This window comes from Carassius carassius, chromosome 1 (genome assembly GCF_963082965.1).
Source record: "Carassius carassius chromosome 1, fCarCar2.1, whole genome shotgun sequence".
Classification (NCBI taxonomy): domain Eukaryota; kingdom Metazoa; phylum Chordata; class Actinopteri; order Cypriniformes; family Cyprinidae; genus Carassius; species Carassius carassius.
In genome coordinates, this window is record NC_081755.1 from 47,664,055 (window position 1) to 47,680,198 (window position 16,144).

General features: G+C 35.0%; 1 protein-coding gene across 1 annotated transcript; it reads right to left on the reverse strand.

Annotated features, from left to right (window-relative positions):
- Positions 1 to 8,609: 8,609 nt before the first annotated feature.
- Positions 8,610 to 13,742, reverse strand: LOC132142405 (uncharacterized). The gene is made up of 4 exons (XM_059552284.1): positions 13,541 to 13,742; positions 11,879 to 11,947; positions 10,041 to 11,792; positions 8,610 to 8,621 (listed from the first exon to the last, which is right to left on the reverse strand). Exons 3-4 carry the CDS (start codon positions 11,691 to 11,693, stop codon positions 8,610 to 8,612), a joined length of 1,665 nt encoding a protein of 554 aa, XP_059408267.1. The 5' UTR covers positions 11,694 to 11,792; positions 11,879 to 11,947; positions 13,541 to 13,742.
- Between the last annotated feature and the right edge of the window lie 2,402 nt (positions 13,743 to 16,144).

Genomic DNA, 16,144 nt, shown 5'->3' on the forward strand with positions numbered 1-16,144 from the left:
GACAGCCTTAAGGAAAGCTGAGGAAAGCTGTTCTCTGCATTTCCAAGAGACAAGACTATACCTCCAGAGGCTAATGTTGTGTTTGTACTAAACCCAGAGCAGTCCTGAATGATTCGACAGAATGACCCAGCTCATATTCTAAAACTATAGACTGCATTTAAAAAGCTTCGCACAGGCTGTTTAATGCTGATCATGTACTGCGTGTCTTTACACAAAAACTACAAGATGTAAATAGCCTAGAAATGAAAAACACAGGAACTCATATTGAATCCAGCTGCAATATCACGATGAACTCATTGTGATGTTGTTATAATTATTATTCATTTTGATTAATCTAAAGTTTTTTGAGGGGAGCATCTCATATTCTGGTCTGTGATAAACATAACTATACTTTGAGATTTTGTTGTACAAGGTCAACCTCACACACTCACACCCAATCATTCATATGTGTTAAAATACATGGAAAAATAAACCACTGTTTCAAAATGTGTGTGTTTTCTGCATGAGTGTGTGTAATGTGCATTATAGAACAAAATGTCAAGCATCATCAAGTTTTTAACATTATTTGACTCATTAATTGAATAAAATAGAAAATCTTGAGGGAAGCAGCGGATAATTAATCTTTATTAGTCAGGTTTTGTCTTCACAACTAAGCCACTCTAGTCCAAGAGAAAGACAGAACTGAAAACTGAAATAAAATGTGTATCTTGAGCTGAGATTGATTCAGAGGATTTTTATTATATATATATATATATATATATATATATATATATATATATATATATATATATATATATAATGTATGTGTGTGTACATGTATATATTATACTTAAGGAGCTCATTAATTAAACACAATTTGGAACTCATGTTAACAATTTTTTTGTGTTGTGTCATAAATTGTGTCTTAATTTGATTATTACACAAATAGTATTTTAAAATTACATTTCAAAATATTTTATTTTACTCTTTAATTTACTATTAATTTATTCTTCATTTTTGTCTATTCTGTATTATTCCACCCTTGATATTAGAGCTGAAACAACGAATCGATTTAATCGATTAAAATCGATTATTAAAATAGTTGTCAACTAATTTAGTCATCGATTCGTTGCTAAATAACTTAAATTTTTTATCATTTCATGCATATTTCAAATCTGCGGTGACCAAAGTGTGGCAGTAATGAGCCACCGGAGGTTTTACTCAGCCAGTACAACAGGAGAAGTAGCGAATAGCCAATAGCTGGCCTTGTTTTATGTCACGTGCTTCCCGAACAGCGTCTCTGCAGCATTCAGCGTGATGTGGGAATACTTTACTTTGAGCCTTCAAAAAAGAAGAGTAACCTGTAAACTCTGCACTACTGCACTGTTTAAGGGGACGTTCACATATCGCGTCTTTTGCACGCTCAAGTTCGTTATTTCCAACACCGCACCGCATCGAGTTAAAAACATTTCAACTTTTCAGAATGCTGCAAGCGCACCGCGGGTCATGTGACAAGAACTAAACAATCAGCTTCATCCTTTCCCGTAACAACGTTAAAAGCTCAGTCAAGATGAAAGGAACAGCTGATCATAGTTGTATATGGATTTCCATTTTGAAATAAATTTAGTAGCAGAGCTACTGCAAGCGATGTTTTTAACAGCTGCAAATCCATTTATCCTTTGCTGAAATTTCCGCGTCTTCAAGGAGAGAGCACGTCATGGTTGCTTAGCAAAGGCAGACGCCTCAGGGGCGCTTCTGCCCGAGCGCTTTGGAAAGAAGGAGAAAGCGGTGCGCCTAGCGTTTTCCACGCGTCTTTAGGCGCGATATGTGAACGGCCCCTAAGACTTTCATTTGTGCAGATTCTCCAGTACAATGTTGTTTGCAAATGTTTAGTCGTAAAAGCTGATAACATTGCTTTTTAACAGTTAACATTTAAAGCTTTACAAACATGTTCTGTGGTCAGTTTGTCGTTTACCAGTTCAAAATTCGGTCGTGCAGCCTAATTATGACTGAATGAGAGAGGTAAATGTTTAAAGATATTTGAAATGCACTTTTTTTCTAAGTATTCACTGCTCTTTTTCACACAGCAGGTTTTTTTGTGTGTGTCCAATTTTTTTTTCTGGACAACCTTCTGATGGATTTTTACTTTAAATTGTGAGTTCCATTCAGGTTTCATGCCATTGGCACTTTTTTCGAAGGATTGTTTACAATTTCACAGCAAAAGCTATAAAGCGGTTTCCCAGAAAATAATAAAATACAATGCACTGCAATTTTATTCTGTTTTATCCTTATTCTTCGTGAAAATATGTTCTGAAAGACTCCTTAAGCTTTGTTTGGGATGTTAAACTACTTTAGGAGCCCTAAGGACTGCCATGGTGAAAACATTTGATATCTCCTTGTGAAATTTGCTAGAGTATGGGTCAGTGTTTTGATAGCAGAAGAGTTCGATAAAGGATTACTAACACAATAAAACAACTCCAGGTATATTTTTGATGAGGATATGACAGTGCAAAATGGTTAAAATCTCTTAAAAATCTATGCTGAAGGATAAAGACCATTTATTAATAATTTACTTGAGGAAAAATGGAAAAAACTAAAATATAAGCACATAAACCGATTAATCGATTAATCGTAAAAATAATCGACAGATTAATCGATTATCAAAATAATCGTTAGTTGCAGCCCTACTTGATATTACATATTCTTCTTGCTATTATTAACCTATTGTTGTTCAGTTATTTATTATGGTATTATACATATAATTTTATGCTATTATAAATCTATTATATCACATACCGGTATGTTATTGTACCGTTGTGCTCGCTTTTCATATTATTCACTTTACTTTAAGTTGTACTACATATACTTTATAATATAACATATCACTTTTACTATATTTCTACTGTGCACTGTATCAGTGCATATTTTCATTTTCACTGAATCCATAGCCTCATCAGGTACATGTGTTATTATTTGTTCATCTTCATCTGTAGGCTATAGTGCTATCAAAATGAAAAGCAGACTACAAGTGTGTCACTTTTTTATTTATATTTACTTGTTTTATTCAATTTTCTCAACGATAGTAAATTATTAGATGTTTAGTTTAAAGATGTATTATTTAGATTTTATCCCAGTATTTCAAAGGAAATGAGCTGTGTTCTGACCTGAGACACAAGAAAGAGAGAGAAAAAAGAAAGAAAAATGTTGGGATTGAACACAGAGAAAGCAATAAAACAACTACATTTAATCTAATGTACATTCAAATTACATTACATGCATGTGTCACAGTTATACTAAATTAACATTAGAATTGTAAACCGAAAAAATCAACGAAATCAACAAGTGAGACAAAAGTTAGCTTTCACAATTCCTTACGAAAATTAATAATTTTCCAAACCTAACTAAATAAGGAGGCAAAGTTTTTTTTAACTGCACGTAGATCACAAACCTCTGAAATCGGTTGATAAATGTGACCGTTATCGGTAGCTAACGCCTTAGCCAATACTTGTGATGCTGATAGCCCGACACTCATTTTAAAACTTTTAATCTTAAAACTGCATCTTAGACAACTAACGTTAGGCTAACTGAATCATAACATAATTGTTTTCACATGTAAAAGTACATGTAAAAACAATTATGTCATGATTCAGTTAGAAAATATGTAACGTTAATGTTAACTTACGTTTATGTATATTAGAAAACTCATTCTAATTCATTCCCACTCTTCTTCGGTGGTAACTTAACCCAACTCCGTGCTTCCTGTAATGAGAGCTGTCAATCAAGGTACAAGGATGTCCCTGTGTGAAAGTGACCAATCATAAGAATGTCAGTGCCCTCCTTGGTTTCCGCCCCCAAATTGTCAAAAGTCATGTAGACTCGAGGGAGCAGAAATCAGCTGAGCGAGCAGAAATCCACTGCGCGAGCAAAACAGCAGGACTCCACTGTACAAGCAGAGTTAACAGTTAGCAGGCGCTCGCTCGCAGCTACCTGTACACCTCTCGGTTGTTGAATTTGTGCACGAGTACTTTTATCATGCCAGCTGAAGGTTCATTTTTGCGCGTGTGAAATAACATAATGTGCTCGTGAGCATGTCTTACACGCGCATAACTTTTGACTAAAATATAACGCCATAGTTCCGCGATTCCGTCCGCGCTTCCGCGTCACGGAAATCACACCCTTACGAAAATTAACCATGGGTTTACTACAAATAAAACCAAAAAACCATGGTTACTATAGTTAATCCATGGTAACCACAAATTAACCATGTTTTTTCTAAATTAACCATAGTTTAACCATGGTAGTTGTAGTAAATCTGTGATTATACAAATGGAAGTCAATACGCCAAAAAAACATGGGTTACTACAGTTTTACTATAATAAAACCATGGTTATTTTTCGTAAGGGCAGGGCCCTGCAATTATACCAGCACAATGTATACTTTTCACAATTTAACTGCTTCTATTCTTGAACACTTAATGATTATATAATCAAAATGAAAGAGCAGCGCTGAGAACTCACCTTTGTTGCACACACTTCGGTGTTGTGTGATATTCGTTTCCTGTGAAAAACTGTTCCCGTGGGTGGAGTTTACATGAATATTCATTAGTTCCCTTGTTGTGGGCGTGTTCTTGAAACAACGCGCAAATGAATGGAACTGAAAATATCAGCGCACGCTCCTCAGATCGCTACTTGTTTAATGGATTATTTTGAATAGGCAATGAAGTGTCAGTGTTAAGCACTGAAGCACTGCAGCAGTGTCAAAACAATGCAGTTTGTGTAATATGATAAATCGTCTGTAAACTGTTTTGCTTGATTGATTACAGGCACACAGCAAAACAATAAGTGAATAATCTATGCTAATCTTGGGTAATATAGTTAGCTTTGTATAGATTTCATTTGTGGGGCATTAGGCTAATTGCTGTTTGAATAGTTTGATTAGCCTATAGTTAGGCTACTGTTGACTATTACTGCAGTGTGTTCACAATGCTTGAAACAAATAAAGCCTGTTTAATTTTTTTTCTGGTAGTTAAAATGTTAATATTGTAATCATTCTAATTTGTATTTGATTATATAAAATGGTGCATAAACCTTAAAGTATTGTTCTGATGCAGTTTTCTTAGGCATATGTCAGCAGCTCATCCAATAACAATATTTTTACATTTGGATAAGAAATCATATGTCTCATCATCACCATGGTATAATATGGCTTTGATTTGCTTTTGTGATGTTTCCACATATATTGATCATCATGTAAAGTCACTGTCTGTTTCAGACTGGATGAGAGAGCTGAAGTCACTGGTACAGTAGCAGATCATTGTATGAACGGGACATACATGGAGGCTGTTCTCATCGAGAGACAATAAATATCTCAGACACTCACTTGATTTTGCATTGCTTCATTCCATATGCATACTTTCAAACAACTTCCTTGTCTTTTCAATTTGAGTTATATTCATAAAGCAATTAGATGTGATCTACAATATCATTTTTGAGTATAATTTTAAATAGTAAAAATAAAACACTTACTATAAAGATAACGTTATTTGTTAACCTGCATGTCATGTTACTATTAATACACATCAGAGAACTGTCAACATTAAAGTGTGTTCAATTATTGAAATATTAACTTTAATTAAGGAGACAGGAGAACAGAGTTTGGCTGACAAAAACATTTGGGTTTCATGTAATAGTTGAAAAATGTGAAAAACTATTTTGATGTTCAAATGTTAAACATTATTAACATAATGGATCATGAAATTTTGGATTTTCTCACACACTATTCTTAAACATGTAATGATGAGGTTGTTTTTCAGTGCAACATATGGTCAGAGAACAGACACAATGCATGCTTATGTATAATATTCATTATTGAAGTATTTATTATTAGTAGTTCTTTATCAGATCTTCTAGACTGTTTAGCTCTGTATTTGACTGTTAACCAAATACAATAAAGAAAAACGTGATAGGCTATACTTATATGACATACTTTTTAAGTCCATTTTAAAGGGACAGTTCATTTAAATATAAAAATTAACTTTCTCTCATGTTGTGTTTCTGTAGAAGATACTTGTTTTTGCTCATACTGGTTTCAAATGGGTATTTTGGGGTCGATTTCTACCTTCAGTGTATTATAATCTTTAAGCAATTGGAGATTGATGGTTCCCAAACAGGCTTATGTGGAAAGATTTTGATGTTTAAAAAAAAAGGATAATAATAGTAGTAGTACAGATATATATACATATGCTGATGGGGCTGTGGAGGCTGATAAAAACTAAAAAGAAATAAAAAAGATTGAAGAAAGCATGACACAGGATGCTTACACAAATTTTATCAGGCCACAGATACATTTGTAGTGGTTTGTTTCAGGTATAGCTGTATACAAAACTGTACTAGTCTTTAATGACAACTAGGTAGGTTAATCAAACCAAACTATTAAAAATAAAGCCCCACAAATGGAATATATAAAAAGCAAAATACACCAAATAGTAAAAAACAATATTAGTTATTTCCTTATTGTTTTGCTGTGTGCCTGTAATCAATCAAGTTAAACGTTACAGACAATTTATCATATTACACAAACTATGCATTATTTTGGCACTGTTGAAGTAATGAAGCTGACACTTCATTGCCTATTCAAAATAATCAATTAAACAAGTAGCGATCTGAGGAGCGTGCGCTGATATTTTCAGTTCCACTCATTTGCGCGTTGTTTCAAGAACACGCCCACAACAAGGGGACTAATGAATATTCATGTAAACTCCACCCACGGGAACAGTTTTTCACAGGAAACGAATATCACACAACACCGCATGCGTACTGCAGTAAAGTTGGTTTTATATTCGCACATTCGGACTTCCGCATTCAATTTAATCACATGTGCAATAAAGTTTTTGCAAATTATATTCAGCAACATTATTGTCAACCTACTACATTTTGGACAATCAATAAAAATGGCCAAGTATTAATGTCCACTAAATGTGTAATGTAGTGTGGAAAACAAGATGGGGATCGTCTAAAAAGTTTTTTTTTTCCATTGTGTACAAACATACAGTTACATTTTAGCCAACGACAGATGTTGTCACTGATTGTTGTGTATATGAGATGTACCAGCAAATAACACCCACATTATATCTTCTAAAGCTGTAGATTAACATATATCCTACATTAACTTAAATTTGGTATTTTAGTGGAAAATCATGTGTAATCTCCTGCACTTCATTCTACATTTGTTTATATTTATCTATTTGTCTCAAAATGAACAAGAACTGTGTTGGTTTTAACAATGACATATGATTGATTTCAATAGGTTTTGAAAGCATAGCCCATCTGCTCCAAAGCAAGTTGGAACATCTCGTCTGGACCCTACAGAACATACTACAGCCCATGTCTTGCTGTTTTATTCACCTTGGTTTTTCTGGTTCAGACAGCATGACAGCAAACATAATGTTTATTTTGGGTGAACAGTTCTTCTTTTCAAGATGGTTGCTTAATCATTTACACCTCGCATATCAAGTCAAGTCAAGTCACTTTTATTGTCACATCACCACAGCCCATGTGCCTTGGTGAGTGAAATTCTTTTGAGCTTGCTCCAGAAATCGCAGAAACAATGAACATATAACCATACAGACTTCAACAGGTGAAAATGTGCAATATGCACATACATATAGTCAGTAAATGGATGTTGTTCCCTCAACATAGCATCTTGAGGCCACGACATAAGGATGTCGTTACCTCGACAAAATGATCTTGTGGCCACGACATAATATGACGTTCCCACGACTTATTATGTAGTGGCAATGACTACGGATTTTAATTCCACTCTGGAAATAAACGCTGAATATCTGAACAGCAAATTCTCTCATGTTTCTACATGCATTCTTATTCATTCATTTAAAAGAGACATCATGACTGACTATGAAATATGAATACTTTCGTTCAAATATATCTAGTGGATTAAAACAACATTAAAACATCATTGAGATTCTTGATATACACGATGATTTAAGCACAACAAAAGTACAAGTGATTTAAGGTTTGTTCATTTAAACATTAGGGTCATGCTTTATTCTCTGACAGTACACCATGTTATGCAATTACACAATCATTTCAATGGTAATAATATATAATTTTGTTATAAATGAATGAAATCTAATTATTGAGCACAAAACAAAGTATTACTAGATTAGCTATGACAATATTTATGTTTGCTAATGTAGCAATATAACAGTACATTACAATACAAATAAAGTTTATGTAAAGAATACGTTAAGCATAAGAATAATGTTTGTCTATAAAACTAATTTCAAGCGGTTAAGCATAAGCACTGAGATCAAAGATTTTCAGGTTCATGAGAAAAAATTCTGAAAGCATGATGTGCATCTATATAAGCACAAACAGTATGGGATTATTAATTAATAATTAGACAGTTGCAGACTTGGTTAATCTTTTCATCTTTTCATCTTTGCAAAACACAAATCACTGTGTTTCTGTGCACACGTCAGCATCGTTATCAGTAATAATTGTTGTGGCAAAAACAATTACTAACAAATAGCATCTCAGTGTAAGAGACAAGGAATCAAATTATATTTAAAGAAAGAAGTTTATTTTCCTTAAAGAGATGCGTTCACTGTTTCAGCAGCTACCCTGAAACACAACAGACCTGAATCACACTGAAAACAGACAGCCTTATTATACTGTTATCACCCCCACTTCTTACAAGGCTCCTTCTCTGTAAATTTCCACTTAGCCCCGTAAACCAAAACTAGCTGTTTTCAGAAAACACAATGGTCCTCCTAACCCCCTGGGCTTTTATTATCTTCACACCCGTGAGGTCAAAGGTCTTTATTTATGGCTAACCCCTCTGATCTTTCCTGAGTAAACTACCCACACTAAATACTTCAAAGGCTCTTTGTTTTACTGTGTGATGTCTTTGTTGCATTTCAGGTGACAAACATACATACTGAGAGAGAAACAAGTTAAATCAAAAGGAAAAATAAAAATATATGAAAACCCACTAAATGTCTAAGAAAGTAAATAAGAAAGAGTAAAATATAAATTTTTCTACAACATGAGCTTATTTTCACTATAAGTTCTGACATCAGTAGGCGTGTTTCCATTACAGATTTGCACAAAACTTTGGCAATATATTATACATTTTGATAAAAAAATTATTGCGAAATGACAGTGTTTCCATTAACCAGTGTTATATGGCTGAAACGTAACCTTTTGGCTCTCGTGTCATGGAAACAGATTTTGATGGATTTTGTCTATATTTATTCAAAGGAGGTGTATGCGTGTATCTTTACAGAAGTAGAGAGCCGCTTCAGAAATGTGAGTCATGTGTCTAGAATAAACACAAGCATTGACTAGAGTGGCCACAATCAGCTTCAGTGTCCACCGCAGGCATGTGTAGTGTAAATTGTCTAAGCATTAATGTTAGTGAAAGCCCCTTATACTGAAGAGCAGCCACGTATGAAGTGTTTCTTGGAGGTTATAGTACACTGAGGAATGATCATATGAATTTTTACATACGACATGTGACCTGTAAATGCAAAAAAAAAAAAAAAAAAACATTTCCATTGCAGTTTTGGGAATTATTCCTTTTTTGCATTGGCTGAAATACCACATCATACGAGCGTATTTTTTTTTTTGCGATATATGGGCGTTTTTGCGACATTGAGCGTTTCCATTAGGTGTATTTTCAATTCAATTTGCCTAATATAAAAAAAAAAAAAAGTGAAAAGTGAAGTGACATTCAGCCAAGTATGGTGACCCATACTCAGAATTTGTGCTCTGCATTTAACCCATCCGAAATGCACACACACAGAGCAGTGAACACACACACACACACACTGTGAGCACACACCCAGAGCAGTGGGCAGCCATTTATGCTGCGGCGCCCGGGGAGCAGTTGGGGGTTCGATGCCTTGCTCAAGGGCACCTAAGTCGTGGTATTGAAGGTGGAGAGAGAACTGTACATGCCGGCCCGGGACTCGAACTCACAACCTTTCGATTGGGAGTCTGACTCTCTAACCATTAGGCCACGACTTCCCCTGTATATACTGTAATATCAACAGTATATGTCTCTCCATTTCCAGCTTCTCCCCTCAATGTCACCGTCTTTATACAGTCTCTCATGTTTGCATTGGGAGGGCGTTTTAAGAAGGTCAGCCCAGAGTACTTTTCGATATCTTCAATAGTATATCCGCTATAGTCATCCAAGTTTTTTTTTTCTGGTTCCTCATTGGGCATCACATAGCATTCTGGCTCTTCTACTGTCCCATCCTCATTCTCCACAATTATCACCTTAAAGAGGTGAGTTGGGATTACTTTACCTCCCAAACGCTTCATTTTACTTAGCTTATCGTTTGTTTCTCTCAGGTAAAGTGGTCCAGTGTACACATGAACATTGCAGTTCCTCTTTCTCTGTATGTTTCTACAGTGATTCTCCAGTTTCTTCCACATGCCCTGGTTTAATTTCTTATGCTGCGGTATAATGTTGCTGAACAAATTAGTGTCATGATTTGCTCCCCGACACCACCTGTGATTGGCAGCTGCAGCCAGATGACCTTTGTGATAGACATTTCCAAATGATTTTAGCTTTTTACAGTTGTCCTCTAAAGTTTCCCTGTTCAGTATCTCATACACCCATTCAGCATTATTGGTTTTATTGCTGAATGACATGGTGTACGATTTTCTTTGTCTTATATCCGTAGCAGATGGAAGTCCATCTATTAATTTATAGAGAGAGTCGTCATTTTCAACATAATCATCTTCTGTAGGTGTATGTTGACTGCCAAACATTTCTGTGACTGGGATACATATGTAGATGGATTCATCTTCTGGATGGTTCTCTGCTTCTTCACTTTCTGATTCACTGTCATCAGTGCTGGACTGGTCATCGGCAGCAACGGGATCATTCTTAGTGGCCTTTCTCCCAGCAGGAAGTCCTGCCCCAGACCGGCCCTGACTGGCACCACTTTTGATTGTTTGATTGAAACCACTTTTGGTTGATTTGTGATTTGCTCCAGAACTCTTTCTATCTTCTCCAGCAGCTTCCACTGTCTCTAGTTCATCACTTCTTTGAGTTGATCTGTCTTCTGAGTTCCGTTTCATGCTTTCTGCTTTTCCACGAGCTTGATTAACATCAATAGTTGACCAAAGACCATCTTCCCCTCCTCCATTCTCTGTTTCAGCTTTTATTTGGTTGGGCTTATCTGTGAAATTCAACTTTTCATTGTTGTCAATGCTTTTCTGCTGCTCACACCTGTTAACTATGGTATCCTTGTTTTCTTTCATTCTTGGTGTTTTTTCACAAGATTGCTTAGTTTCAATCGTTGTATCATCGTGATCCTCCTGTGCTGGATTTTGTTTACAGCCATCATAAACCAATCTTTTTAACATCTGCAAAATGATCACATGAGCCCAGTGTTTTCTTTTATCTGATTTTTTATCCATTCTTTGTGTTTTTCCCCAAGCTCGTTTGATATCATCAGCTGACCAGTAATCCCCATAATCATTTTTAATGTCATATTTCTCTTCAATATTGTTTGTTGTTTTACGTAAGCTCTCAAACCTGTTAAAAAATGACAAAAAATCTTTAGCTATGTCATCTAAAGTGACATCAGGTGGGTTTCTTCCCCCTTTCTCAAGAGTGGTTTTATTATTTCCATCAGATTCAGGAAGTTGCTTTTGTACACATGTGTAAAACCCCATCGTGATGTGTGACTTAGGAACAAAGTTCAGGAATGAAGCACTTTTGACCAAATCTGCTGTAATTACTTCTTCAACGTCTTCAAGGATCTTCTCTTCTTCCTGGATAAAATAATGTGAACACTTCTGGTAAGAAAAAACTAAATTATGCTTAATTTGATTCAGTAGAGACAGAAAGAAATACTGACATCAACAGGTTTGTGATCTGATAAACAGAAACGTCTGCTGCTCTGAGTTAATGTCAGTTCTGTTCTGCTCTGAACACAACAAACACACATATTCACAAAATACTTATACTGTACTCTTATCATTTATTCAAACAAGTTTTTTTTTTAATTAAGATCATTGTTTTAAAAACTATAAACAGTTATGCCAACTCCTATAATCTATTAAGAAGGAAGTAATTCTGCACAGCAAAACTTTAAAAGTAAGAACAACACTGAAGCAGTTTTTCATGGACAGTGAATGTAACTTTTGGACGTGTTCTGCAAAGTATAAATATGTGTGTATTCTTCTGGTCATTGAGGTGCTTTGCTGCATCTGAGGTGACTTCTGGTCGGCTGCTAATAAACCTTATTACTGCAGAAAATAAAGTGACAGTTGTGTCACAGAGTGTGAGATGCAGTGACAGTGTTATTACACTAAAGATTATATTCTCTTACTGTTGTGTTTCCCGTGTCTCTGTCTTTAATGAACTCTTATCTTGATATTCTTTTGTCTGTTTCTGCCTGTGTTCAGTTTCTGTGCTTTTAGTTCCTGTTTCCTTCCTACCTTGTATCCTTCACCCTGTCTCGTTGTGTTACATTACATTATATATTGTGTTCGCTTTATGAGCAGTCTCATTTATTAAACGTGTTTTTATCTGCATCAAGTCAAGCCAGCATCTGACACTTGTAATAGTTTTAGATAAGTATTAAAGCTTCTGAATTAATAGTTGACTAGAAATGTTGATTAGGACTAGTGATGTTAAAATGGGTAAAGTTGATGGGGACGCATTCTCATGATGCATATTACTAGCATATTGGTTGTTTATTAGTACTTATAAAGCACATATTAATGGCTTTTCTGCATGACCATATTTTAGATCCTTATTTCTATCCCAAACCTAAACTTAACAACCACCTTAATAACTATTAATAAGAAGCAAATTAGGAGTTTATTGAGGCAAAAGTCATAGTTAATAGTTAGTGAAAACTATACCTAACCTAAACTTAACTGTGACCTAAAAATATCTAGAACACAGTCTTGAGGTTAATTAGATACTCAAGTGTTTAATAAAGTGATGATTGAGCATTAGTGATGAACACCTGCTGTTAACAAGAAGAATCACTAAAGGAAAGAGAAACACAAGAACTACAAGTGACTCCCAACCACAGTCTTAGATGAAATCAACTGAAATAAAATACTGAGATCTCAGCAGAGGATGATTAAACAACTCCACAAACAGCATCATCAGCTTCACGAACTGCTAGATCGACTTTATTTCTGTCTGACATCTAGAACAATTTGTTTTCTCTGGTTGCTATTAATACTGTTAACATTTGTTATGAAAAGAAAAACCAAGAGAAAATGGGATCGTGTGACGTTGCTCACTTACTGATCAACATTTGAGACATTTTATATTGATTACATAACTTCCTGCAGAAATGCCCATATGGATGATGTGACAACAAGGTGTTTATTTACATTATCAAAATTAATAATAATATTTTAATAATACTCTTTTTTTAAAGACTTTTAAAGCTTTGAAGTATTTTTTTTCTTGTGAAGCTGTTCAGCCATATATATTATATATAAAACATGAACAATGGTAGTTTTTATAGTCCACAGGACTGAAATATATTCCTTACCTATCCTTGTCTGTCCTCCAGAAACACAGAAAATCACGTGAACTTCAGTGTTCAGTATTATAAAGAGCCAGTAACCTTTCTGTTTAGTTTTCACACACTGTCTTATACAGAAATATCAGCTGTGTTTCTGTTGTCACCGAGTTCAACACCGCGAGTTATTCATATCTGTTCTTCAGTAAAAGATGATGATGATTGAGGAGTGTTTCAGGTGCGATGCTCTTTATTAAGTTCAGGGCGTCATGATGATGAATCCTCCTCCTCCTCCGGCGTTCATACTGACCTGTCTAGCTGTTGTGAGGATATGTGTTCCTTAGTTCCCTAGAGTAATAAAAAAAAGATGTCAAACAAATCATCTTATTATTATTCATATTGCAATATTTACTTGTGTATAATTGCATTTATGCTCAGAAATGTGTTTCATGTTCATAGTCATTACTTGTATAAAAACAAGTCGATCTTTTGTCGCTGTACAAGTTTTGCAGGTGACTGTGGATTGCAGTTTTTACTCACCGCACACGTCTTTGAGTCACTGTGAAGTGCTGGATGTCATTCATCATTACATTGCAGCAGTTTTGCTCTTCTTTCACACCAGAGCTGTGACAAGTCTATTAATTATTGTCCTTCACTGAGACTTAAATTAAATTTCAGTGTATGTATTTCTGTCCGAAGCTGCTATGTTTGCACACATGCACTTTATGTAGTCTTATGTGAGTGTGTATATCTTGTTAGTCCTTCTAAGACGTGAAAAGGCTTCATCTTGTGGCGGAGGTTGACAGAAAATGACATGTTTTCTTTAAAAGAGTGGTAATGGAAGGAACATGAAATTATTAAAATATTAATTTTGTTTCATTCCCATTTTATTTTACATTCATACGATGCAATCTGAAATGTTGAGATGTCCTGTGTTTATCCTTTTAGGAAACAAAACGCTTCATAGAGAACTGGAACAAATGTGTTCGAATTTAAGAGGCCAAGACAATGAATCACATGTTTCACAAAAATCACATGATTATTCTGGACTTCAGTGATGATGTAACCAATCAAACTGTAGAAAGGGTTAATATAATTTGGTTATTTCTGAACAAAAGTGTGTGTATTCTTCTGGTCGTTGAGTTGCTCTGCTGTGTCTGAAGTGACTCCGGGCTTCATTCTGCATCAGAGATTCAAGCACACACCTGGGGCAATCAAAACTTTACTTTCACTTTCATTTTCATCTCAAGAATCACAAAAACCTGCTGCTGGTAAATGTTTGAAGAGGGTGGAACGGTTTCTGATCGTCTTGTTCACCGAGTCACACAGGAGCATCAAGATTTCTTTAGGATGACATTAAAAAAATGCATTCAACCTGAACACGAGAGAACACATCTATTGACAGCAAAACAACACATGACAAATGACATTTATTGTTAGTGTTTGAAGCTCACAGAGTTTCTCCAGGGTCAGTCATGATCAAATCTGTCAAAATGATTTTTTTTTCACATAAGTTATTACTTAATTACATCACTAGGCCATAAACAGCATTTTGAACAACAAGAGTGAGTCTTTCTTCACTTTACAGATTTAGAAAATACATTTAGAAAAACTATACAGATATTTAGAAAACTTTATTGAATTTGTGTTGGGATTTTTTCTTTTAGATTTGGACAAAGTGCACTCAAAATTAATTGTAACAACAAAAAATAGAAAGCAATCTCTCCTGGGTCTGTCACGATCAAATCTTTGTTAAAATGATTTCTTCACATGCTGAAGTCACAGCTATAAGCACACGTCTGTTGATTATGGTGCTGATTTGTAGACATGAACAGATCTTACAGAGACGCCAAACCTGTTTCTGTCTCTTCATTTGTTCTGCATCATGTCGTTGTGTTCATTGTGTGTTTCTTGCCTTTTTTGGTCACTGTACTTTCATTATCAGGGTTACACACTTTGTTTGCTCGGCTGGAGTGATTTTGTGATGGGCTTGATCAATGTCACACCTTCATATTTATTTTATATATAGCAAATACTTCACATACTAACATTGTATCAGATGCACTTTTTAGAAACTGTCCCAACTAACTTTCCCTTTGTTGCTGGTTAGATAGCTAGCTAATATTACCACACAATCAGATTTCCTGCCAGATAATTTATTAAACTATTAAAAAAAGGTGTGGTATATAAATAGTATAGTCATAGTACTGTATACGTTGCTTGTTTAGACACATTTGTAAAACAGGAAGAGAGTTAATTAAGTGATGATTAATGTTGACATCTTGCTGAAATATTCTGTGGATGTCACCATTATGGTGATTATTGTTTGCTTCAGTTGAGCTCTTGATCCTTGACATTTTATTTGTATTTACTCTGGCTGCTGTAACTCTGTGCTTATAAAACACATTCGCTTTGGTGAAGAAAGCAGAGAAAAAATGAGATCAGGTGAAGCCGGCCAATTATTGGTGGTAATATATTCATCATGAAGTGGAGTGGCCCGATTCACTGATCTCACCCGAAATATAAAGTCTGATATTAAACTTGTGTCATTAATAATTAGTTAGTTTAGCACGGACATAGGTACTTACAAAGATGAGCTGCAAATGATGACTTTACACTGATTTGAAATTGACT

Coding starts and splice junctions, on each gene's coding strand:
- LOC132142405 (XM_059552284.1), bottom strand. CDS start 11,693: ATGGGGTTTTACACATGTGTACAAAAGCAACTTCCTGAATCTGATGGA.